Below are 11402 nucleotides of genomic sequence, written 5' to 3' on the forward strand. Positions count from 1 at the left end.
TTGAAAATCGAACCAGACCGGTCGATTCGACCGGTTAAACTGTGAACTAATCTTATGGCCAGTTCGGTCCTCCACTTCTCCTGAAGAACTAGTCTAGCAACAAATCGGTCAAAACTGGTTTAAACCGCCGGTTAAATCAGCCGACCGTTAAACCGGTCCCGTTTCTTAAGAATCGGCCGGTTCAATTAATAATATATTTAAATATTTTAATTTAATAAAAATATTTAATTAAATATTAAATTAATTTAAATATTATTTATTTTATTTAACATTATAATTCTAAAATTTAAATTGTATTATAAATTAAATTAAATATAAATAATATTGCTCACATAATGTCATAATATCATGTGAGCTCCTAACCAATAGATGCAAGGAAATGTATATAAACAACATAACATAAAACTCCTAAGTAATGTGAGACTAAACAACTAATAGTTTTTTGTTTTAACTTTCAACAATGTGTGTATGAAACTTGTTTGAAAGAGAATTTGTTGGAAAAAATTCTTGTATAATATTCAAATAAAAAATCATCATAATAATTTTTAAACTTCTTAAATTTATAATTAATTATATATTTCAAATTATTCAAATAAAAATAATTATTTATAAATTTTAAAGTTCTAAAACTTTTTTAAATGATAGAAAAAAATCTTAAAAAATTTTATTATATGACTTTATAAATATAGTTTTATAAATGTAAAATTTTATAAGGTTTATAAATGTAAATATCTGCTTAAATATAATTACTAAAGCAATTATTTATATAAAATATTTTAATAACTAGTAACTAATGTTTTCCATTAAATATAAATTAAAATCGAGATTAAAGAATGTTTTCCATTAACATAAAATTGTAATTTATTTATATTTAACATAGTATAACATAATTATAATAATTATTTTCATTTAATTTTAAAAATTCATGTAATATTTAATATATCAATGTATTAAATTTTATTTATTTTTTATTCTCAAAATTCTTAGAATTATAAAATTTTCAAAGATTTAAATTGATCAATTGTTATTATCGTTAATTTGTTATTTTAATCAATATTTATAAGCACCAGGCCAAACGGCGTAATTTGAACGTGAACCGATCATAAGCCACGATTCTGGTTAAGTCTATAAACACTTCAACTTTGTACGCCGAACTGAACTACCGGTTCTATCTGGCGAACCGGTGAATCAGCCCCAATTATTTTTGAACCTTGCGATTCAAGTCCACATAATTTTTAAAATATTTTCTTAAGATAAATTAATTACTTTAATTTAAAACACTTAATTTAAAGTAATAATATTATTATTATCTTATAAACAAACCATCATGAACATCTTCACATGGCCCCTTTCATGTGAATCTTCATTGATAAGGATGACATCAGAAGCGCTATATAAATTTTATATCAAGAAATGTTTTTCAAGAGATGTGGGACTAAAGAAAAAAAGTGAGGTAGTGTATGTGTCTATAATTATAATATAATGCCTTATAATTATCTATTTTTAAACAGATTTTTTAATTAATTATTTTTATGTTAATGATAAAATTTTTTTGTTAATAAAAATTATTTATTTATAATAATAAAAAATATAATAATTTATTATTACAAATGTTTTATTATTTATTAATGATTTTAGATTATAAATTTAAAAATAACTTTGGTATACAATATAAATATGTAAAATATTATTTAATCATATATATAAAATAAGAATAATTTATTATTGATTTTATAAACTTATGTTAGTATTAAATCATATTAAATATGTAACATAATTAATAATAATTTAATAAGATTATTGGTTATATGTAAATTAAATTTTAATTAAAATCAAATTTAAAATTAAAAATTATTTAAATTTTAAAATTATCATATTTTTATGAGTGTAAATTTTTATAATTATGAGATTTAAATTTTTTTACTTTTATATGAGATTTTAAAATATTATTTTACTTGATTATTAAGTTTTATGGTTTCATAATTTTTTTTAGTTTATTTTATTTTCATCATTCTTTGAATGATAATATTTTATTATGTTTAATTTATTAAATTTCAATAATATTATTATTTATTAGTTCATCCGATTCGCTCCATTAGACCAGTTCGAATGTGAACCTCTCCTTCTTTGGTTCATTGTCCAGTCCAATTTTCAGAACCTTACTTTTAATATTATTATTATTTATTACATCATCGACCCGTTACGTCGAACTAATGAACCTCTCCTTCTTCTGGTTCGTTGTCCGGTCTAATTTTCACAACCTTGTTAAAAATATCTAATTTTTAATAAATAATTAGTATTATTGTTATATATTTTTATAAGACGCTGTGGAATATTTATTGGTATCTTACTTCATTAAGTTTTATACTAAAGAGTATTTAAACATAAATGTGATCATGAATTGAAAACCAATAATACTAATATATATATATAGTATATATATATATATACCTAAATTAAATTTAACAAACTATTGCTGAAGCACATTGGCTTGAATATTTCATGCCTACAACTCATTTTCCCAAGACTCGCTTTGTGCATTGAAACCAGCAAGATGTCTAATAATATGCATGTTGCCAAATTAACTATTGGAACTTAAAAATAAATTGACTTGCACAACAAGATGAAATATTAGCCTGAGAGAACTAGCCAGCTAAACTTCAACCTATACTCCTCATTAGAACTCATCAATAATACCCATGATATGAGAAGATAACTTTATTTCATATCCTTAATCATTGGCACTAAGACTTTGTTTGAGATAGATTTCTTATTGCTTTTTTAACCAACTTTTTTGAACAAAAATTTAATTTGTGTACTTGAAAGCTGCTTTAAGAAGCAGTCCCAAATGAAGCCATATGATAAAAGCCCTTCTAGGTGTGTCTGTTTCAGAGCCCTGTATTGGGTACACATACCTACACCCATCCATGTACCCACCCATATCCAATGGGCATGGGTGGGTATGGATGCGCCCATGACCTCGTGAGTGGGTATGGGTGGGTACTCAACATCAAGGGACAAACTAATTTACATTAATAATCATCATATGCATGCAGTATATTACAGTAATCCTTACTACGCAGTGCGCAACATTGAAACACGTTGCGACCACGATAAATTTTGAAATGTGGCTTGAAAGTTTGCAGTCAGAGAAAAGGGCAACAATCCTCAAGCCATTAATTAGTGGCAAACTTTATTCAATAAGCAGGGAAAGTGGGTGGATGTGGGTGGGCATGACATCCTGAAAGTCACCCATAGGTGGGCTAAGCTCGCCAGCGCAGAGTGTGGGTACCCAATGGGTACCCAACTAGGACCCCATGTAGGGCTTTGGTCTGTTTCTATCATTTTCTAACAAGATTTAATCATAGGTGATCAAATATATAATCACAAGCATATAAGCTAGCTAGGTGGAGAAGTTCCTCAATATGCAAGCCATGCTTGGTGAGAGGCTTGATATTTCATATAAGTTAATTGAAGGCGACTATGAGGTCTTACTTCGAAAAGAGATGGCAGAACTCCAAGCAGAGATGAAGTTGTAACACCTAGTGCTATAGTGCTTTGAACTGGTTAGAACACAATCTAATAACCCTATGCATTTAAACTTTTTGCACTTCTATTCTACACATATATGTGAATGTTATGTATGCGTATGAATGCATAAATTCTATTCTAGAGTGTGTCCCATGAGTTTTTTGTGAAAAATTGGAATTCTAAGATTTTTTTTCTTGGGAGAGTCACGACGTTGTGGGTGGCATTGTGGAGACGAGTTCTCTATCTGCTTAGTTTTTTAATTGAACATTGCGGTGCTTCATGGTTGATCATTATGGCACTATACCTACTTTGGAGAGCTGAGGTTATAGTCTGAGGCGTTATAGCGTTGTGCTCTCTGTTTTGTGGTTGAAATTTTAAGGGTTGCGTTGTGGCACCGGGTCTCTAAGTGCAACAACACTCACATCAAATATTTAATAAATATCAAATGTTCTCAAAAATCATTTTCTCCCTTAGAGGTGCTAGCTAAAGAGAGAGAGATAGTAAATTCTTGAGAGAGAATGTCACTTTTGGATAGCTTCGTATCAATTTCATCAGTTGGGGTAGTTAAGGTAATTGTCCTCGCTAAGAGAAGTTACATTTTATCTATCTCACGTTTTAATAATTCAAAGTTTTATGAGGTTTCCTGACATTTTAATTTAAATTTTGATGAAATTTTTGGGTTTATCTAGACACTGAGTAAATTTCCACCACGTAACTTTTGGTATATTGTAATTGGAGTTATTCTACACATTATGATATTTTATTTGCAGTTTTTCATTGGATAGTCTTAAAAATACATCATTTTAATCTTTTGAAAAAAAAAAATTCTAATACCTATAAATAGTGATTTAGTATAATAAAAGCTTTGAAATATGGTTATCAACAATGTGTGGCAATTTGGAAAATTTCTAAAAAATTGTTGAATTTGGTGTGTTGATTTCTTCCAAATTTCTGTTTGTTCGACTATCATTATGACATTATATGAAACCTTGTGAAAATTATAATATTGTGTATTATACTTGAAAATGCATTTATTTCTATGTTTATATTCTTAAAATGTGTGAATTTTATGGAATTCTTAAGACTAGTTGATATTCCAACATATCATCTGTTGGGAGTTATAAGGGCCTAAAATCTCTAAATATTTATGGTGTTCTTGCATTGAGAGTTAAAAGGGCCTATTATCGGATATACTAGCACAGAGAGTTATAATGGTCTGAATTTTGAAATTCTATATGTTATGAGAAATTGAGATGGTGTGGTTACTATTATGCTACTTTACTATTATGTTACTATATTGTTTTATTTTTTATAGGTAATGTGGTAGACTTATTGTTTACTCTGAGTAGTATATTTATACTTATGCATGGATAAATGCACTTTACTATTTCTACCTCATTATTGATATTTATTATTATTAAACATATGGGTTGGGTGAATGTGGGGTGCTTAGTTAACTTGTGGTTGTTCATGTATTATTTCTACATTTGTCTCTAGTCAGGATTAGGGAAATTAGCATGTTGAGCAGAGGAAATGTTGCAAGATCTAAGATTAAAATCTATGTAGGTATTTTTTATAGAGTTTTTGACAGTCATGGCTTTTCTTTTTTATTTCTATTCTACCATGATCTGACACGATATGGCTCATTCCATATCTTGATTATATCCAGTCAAGTTGTGACAGGTGGCTACTTGTCACATTGTTAGGACAAGTCATAATATTACAGTGGGATGATTCCTCCCATGATAGTGGTATTTATTGCATGTAAGATTTTTACTAAGGACAAGTACATTCATTCCTTCTTTTCTTTTTAATGTATATGGACAGATAAATGTAAAAATGTTCAATAAAATAAAATTTAATTTCTTCAAATACCATTACAGTGAACTAGTATTATTTATTTATTTTATTTTATGTTGATATGCCATTGTGGTGACTACCTTGTTACACATGTATTGGAGTCTTTCTCATTTATGATAGGGATGATAGATAGTGCCGAGATTTTATATTGGTGAAGGGGATGAGGATAACTAAGTTGTAAAAAATTATCCATCAACTAAGTCTACTACGTGATATATTATTATATGACACCTTCAAATATAGTGTTAAGTTCTACCAATTATGACCCGAATTAAACAACAACAACAACATCATCATCATCAAACCTTTGTCCCACTACGTGGGGTCGGCTATATGTATCCTTTTTTGCCATTGTGTAATGTTAAAAGTCAAATTCTCACTTAAATCTAATAAAGAAATATCATTTCTAATATTTTCTAGCCAAGTTTGTTTAGGACTATCTCTACATTTCTTAACATAAGTCAAATCTAATACCTCAACTTTCCTAACAGGGTCATTGGAAGGCCTCCGTTTAATGTGGCCAAACCATCTAAGGCGACTCTCTCTAATCTTATCTTCTAGTGGAGCTACTCCAACCTTTCACGTATATGCTCATTTCGTATCCTATCTCTAAGGGTAAATCCACTCATCCACATAAGCATCCTCATCTCTGCAACACTTAACTCAGTATTATGCTTCTCTTTTAAGGGCCAACATTCGTCACCATAAAGCATTGCAGGTCTCACCACCATCTTATAGAATTTTTCTCTTAAGCTTGAGGGGGACTTTTCTATCGCACAATAAGCCCGAAGCATTCATCCACTTCAACCATCCAACTTGAATTTTGCTGATAATATCCCCATCTATTTCACCTTCACTCTAAATAATAGATCTAAGATATTTAAAATGTGTACTTTTTTTTTCTTATCTCTTTTTTTATGACCCGAATTAAAAAAGATAAATATTTCAAGTTTTATATTTTGAACCCATTTGTATGTGTTTGGAAGTATTTTAGTATATAAAAAATGTCTACATATATTCTGAAAGAGTTCTAGGGGTTTGGAATGCATATTGACGAATTCTGAAATTTTCCCCTGGAGCGCCACAATGTTGGTGTTCGAGCGCAACAATACTGCAGTGGCACCTAGGGTGTTGAATAGTGATATTGTAGCGCTATAATCTCTATAATTTGTAATTTGAACTAGTGTTGTAGCATTAGATGGTGACGCCACAATATTAGGCCACTTTGTGTACCTAAATATAATATTAAATATACTTTTCCATATAGTCGAACTGAAAGGCAACCGGTGTTGGAGAGAGGAGATGAATTTTGAGAGAAAAAAAAAAAGGATTTTTGGGCTGCTTTGAATCATTTTTAGTCATCATCCAAGTTCAGAAAGTTATATAAATCGAGTGAATCACACCATGTCTATCTCAATTTTAAAAAATATGAAGTTTTTTAGATTTTCTAATTAAAATTATTTTCTCGTTATTAAAAAATGAGGATAAATTTGTACTGAAAAACTTTCACTGCATAACTTTTTTATATGTTATAAAGATTGAGATTTTGAACATTTTAAATATTTTTTATAATTTTTACACTAGTGGTTTTAGAAATTAGGCTATTTTAATTTTAAAAAAAATATTTCAAACTTAAAAAAATATTGTAGTATGATTAAAGTATTAAAATGATATTTTACATAGTCTATGATAATTTAGTTATATTTTTAAACTGTACATGTTTACTCAGTAAATTTTCTACTGCCTATCGATATAAAAAATAATGTGATTATAAAATGTCTCTAATTATGCTTAAATTTCTACAATATGATGAAATATATGTTTATGTGGTTGAATTATGTGGTATTGAATATTTTGATATGGAAAAAAATGTTTGCTAGGAGATATAAGAGGTCATAATTCTTTGAGATTATACCTATTATCGAGAATCCGAATCTAAAAATCTATTTGTTGGGAGAAATAAGAGGTCATAATCCTTTGAAATTCTATTTGAAAAAAGGGTGAAATTCTATTGGGAGTCATAAGAGATCAGAATCTTCTGTCTGGGACCGGAGAAATCTTTTATATGAACTATTTTGTAATATGAATTTCAGTTTAATTAACTGCTTAGTATTATTGTTTGAAATATTTAAGTAACTGTTATGCTCTTATTAGTTATTACTTTGTTGAGCATGATGATTTGTTATACCGCATTTAAATATTCTAAAAATATTTAATAAAAGAAATAATTTAGAAAATTTGATCATTGTTTGGGGTCTGCCGAGTTGTTGTAGTTCACTATGATTTTATATTTTATTTTAAGGATCTAAGAAAGAGAATGAGCATGTTGATTAGTAATTCAATATCTGATATGAGTCTATGCAAGAATTCTCTGTTTTGATTTTTGTACAGTCTTGAATAGCTTAGGTTAGATTTTTCTCTGCTCTCTGTCTGTAGCCATGCACTCTATTGTTTGTTTAAAATGTATAATAGAAGAGAATTTGAAATATTTCTAAAATTAGATCATATGATTTGTCTGTCACAGCTTAATACGATATGACCTGTCATATTTGGCTGGGTTGTGATAGCCTATGCTTAAGATTGAGCTTGACAAATAAGGCATTAAATTGATTGATTTAAAGTGCATACATACAATTATAGTACATGCATATATTACAAGAATATTTAAATGATATGCTCATTAATCAATTTTATCTTAAGATGATGCAATACATTTCTCCCAATTTCATGTAGGGGTGTTAATTCGGGTCAACGGGTCGGTTTGGGTTGAATCCGAGTTGACCCATGCATATACGGGTTGACCCGAACCCGACTTATTTAGCTAAACAGGTCAAGATTTCTAACCCACACCAACCCGCACAGATTGTTGAGTTGACTCGACCCGACCAGCAAACTCGTGGGCGCAGTTGTAGAGTCACGTCATTTAGGGCTTGGGCGTCGATGTGTCATGGACGAATGTTGACCTGGCAAAGGCTGAGGGCTTAGGGCTTGTCGGCCTGGGCGAGGCAATGTCGAGTCATCACTCATCAGGGATTCACGCGGAGTCGCGGATGGATGCGCGGAGGAGTGAGGACTCGGAGTGACCGAGTGAGGCGGCCTGGCGCCTGGCGAAGGCGGGTCTTAAGTCTTGACTAGTTGAGCTAGCAGCAAGCAGCATGTGCAAGCAGCAAGGGTCAACCCAAGTGGCCGAGCGCGGCTAGGCAGGAGTTCGCTGAACCAGGTTAGGTCGCGCGGGATCCGGGTTAGCCGGGTCAGCTTAAGGTTTTCGGGTCAACTTGAACCCAACCCGTTTTTCAGACGGGTCAGAAATTCGATTCCAGACCCGACCTATTTCACAAATGGGTTGACAGGAACCTAAATTTTTCCGGGTCGGGTTTCGTGTCGTGTCAATTTTTGACACCTGTAATTTCACATGAAGAAGTGTATTTTATTTCGGATAAATTAATATTAGTTATATTTTTATATCAAAAATATTTAAATATTGCATATTATATAAATAAAATATAAGAAGTTATGTATAATCTTTTATACCTAATAAACTAAACTAGTCATAGCTCGAAAAGACGACTGATGTGTCCAAATGCAGAATTATGAAAATATTTATGAAATTACTAAGCTTGATCCAAATATTTGATATTAAAATATAATTAAGTCCTCGTTTCATCATCAGTAATATAAATTAATATTTTCTTAGAATTTCCAGAGATTTTTGCCAACTCTGCCTTCCTATTTTGTCACCTTCTAATTTTGAACTGTATCTTTTACTGAATCTGCAGCAGATATGAGAAGAAACATAAAGCGTCAGTTACAATTAGAGCCGCCAATAAACGTAGAGAACTAAGCAGAGTAGTTTGACACAGAAACATGAAGCACATGTTGACAAGAGATTACATATACTCTTGAAAAATTGCAGGAGAATTAAGCTACAGGCATTCTGAAATAAGAATAAAGATGATCCTTCCACTGCTGGTTTTCATGTTAATGGCTAATTCGATCGCCTCTTCTCCTCAGCTTCCAGCTATGTTTGTGTTTGGAGACTCATTAGTTGATAGTGGGAACAATAACTACTTGACTTCTATTGCGAAGGCAAACTATTACCCCTATGGTATTGATTTCTCGCAAGGGATAACTGGGAGATTCACTAATGGAAAAACAACAGTAGATGCACTATGTGAGCTCTTGCTTTCATACGCTTTAAAGCCTCTTTCTCTGTTTCATTCTCTCGTCTCATCTCATTTTTAAGAGTAAATCTTATTGTGTTTCTATAGACATAACGATTCATTTCTTAGAAGACGAATTTGTCAACATACAGGAAGCTGGAATATAATTATAGAACTATTTAAAAGCATTTATAAGATTTCCATGTTACACAAAATTGTCCAGCTATTAATAATTAGTTATACATAATATGCTCCATACATGCTTTGAAATAAAAAAATTAGCTCATTTTCTTCTACAGGTGATCGCTTGGGCCTTTCATATCTTCCCCCATACACTATGCCTGGACTAAATGGAACACAAATACTTGGAGGAGTAAACTATGCATCTGCAGCTGCTGGCATCCTGGATGAGTCTGGCCAGTACCTTGTATATATTCCTTCTTTAATAAAAAATTATATATCAATAAGTAGTTAATAGAATTCAAAAACCCACTCAATGTGCTGATTTCTGTTGTTCACCATAAAGGGGGAGAGATTTCCCCTATCCCAGCAGGTAATAAACTTTGAAAACAACTTATATGAGCTAAGAGCAATGCTTGGAGAGAAGATGAGCGACTACTTAGCCAAATCCATTGTAGTGATGGTCTTCGGCAGCAATGACTACATCAACAATTATCTTTTACCTTCTCTTTACACAACCAGTTACAACAACTACACAGCCGAGCAGTTCGCCAGTCTCCTCATCAATAGTTACACAAGACAGATTCTGGTAAATTTTTTGTTATACCACTTCATATAAGTTTATATTTTCCAACTAAACAGGGAGACTTAATTCAACTTTGCCATAGGCGCTTCATAGTTTAGGCCTGAGGAAATTCTTGTTAGCAGCAGTTGGTCCTATTGGCTGCACACCAAACCAACGATCTTTTTGGAACGGTCCGCCTGACCGATGCAACGATCAGGTAAATGAAATAGTAGACTTCTTCAACAGAGGGTTGAGATCAGAAGTGGATCAACTAAACAATAACCATCCTGGAGCAATATTTGTTTATGGAAATACATATGGAGCCATTGGTGATGTACTCAACAATCCTGCAAACTACGGTATGCTAATATCCCAGATATATAAATATAATTAGAATCACGATAACATATATTGTTGATACAACAACAATAACAATAACAACATCAAGCCTTTGTCCCACTATGTGGGGTCGGCTATATGAATCCTTCTTCGCCATTGTATCTGGTTAAAAGTCAAATTCTCATTTAAATATAATAAAGAAAAATCATTTCTAATATTTTATAACCAAGTCTTTTAGGTCTACCTCTACCTTTTTAACATAAGTCAAATCTAATACATCAACTTTCCTAATTGGTTCATCGGAAGGCATCCGTTTAATGTGACCAAACCATCTAAGGCGACTGTCTCTAATCTTATCTTCAACTGGAGCTACTCTAACATTTTCACGTATATGCTCATTTCGTATCCTATCTCTAAGGGTCAAGCCACTCATCCACCTAAGCATCCTCATCTCTGCAACACTTAACTTAGTATTATGCTTCTCTTTTAATGAAATGATTGTCTGAAATTTGTGAGCAGGAATGAGAATTGTGGATAGAGGATGCTGTGGGATTGATATGGGAAGAGGAGTAGAAATAACATGCCTTCCTTATCTCACTCCTTGTGGAAATAGGAATGAGTATGTCTTCTGGGATGCATACCACCCAACAACAGCCGTGAATTTAATACTTGCACAGAAGGCATACGCTGGCCCCCCTACAGATTGCTATCCCATCAACGTGCAGCAGATGGTTCAAATATAACAGCATTTTATATACATTCTATAA

General features: G+C 31.5%; 1 protein-coding gene across 1 annotated transcript; it reads left to right on the plus strand.

The window, feature by feature from the left end:
- The first annotated feature begins 9372 nt into the window (after positions 1-9372).
- Positions 9373-11399, plus strand: LOC110097548 (GDSL esterase/lipase At1g71250). Its single transcript, XM_020823984.2, has 5 exons — positions 9373-9562; positions 9851-9978; positions 10078-10320; positions 10400-10655; positions 11155-11399. Exons 1-5 carry the CDS (start codon positions 9373-9375, stop codon positions 11376-11378), a joined length of 1041 nt encoding a protein of 346 aa, XP_020679643.1. The 3' UTR covers positions 11379-11399.
- Positions 11400-11402: the final 3 nt, after the last annotated feature.

Source organism: Dendrobium catenatum, unplaced genomic scaffold, assembly GCF_001605985.2.
Source record: "Dendrobium catenatum unplaced genomic scaffold, ASM160598v2 fragScaff_scaffold_390, whole genome shotgun sequence".
In the NCBI taxonomy this organism is placed as follows: domain Eukaryota; kingdom Viridiplantae; phylum Streptophyta; class Magnoliopsida; order Asparagales; family Orchidaceae; genus Dendrobium; species Dendrobium catenatum.

Excerpts from the sequence above, each read along its gene's own strand:
- LOC110097548 (XM_020823984.2), top strand. The coding sequence starts at position 9,373 with ATGGCTAATTCGATCGCCTCTTCTCCTCAGCTTCCAGCTATGTTTGTG. Across the intron at positions 9,563-9,850 it reads AACAACAGTAGATGCACTAT|GTGATCGCTTGGGCCTTTCA; the intron begins GTGAGCTCTTGC and ends TTTCTTCTACAG. Across the intron at positions 9,979-10,077 it reads ATGAGTCTGGCCAGTACCTT|GGGGAGAGATTTCCCCTATC; the intron begins GTATATATTCCT and ends TTCACCATAAAG.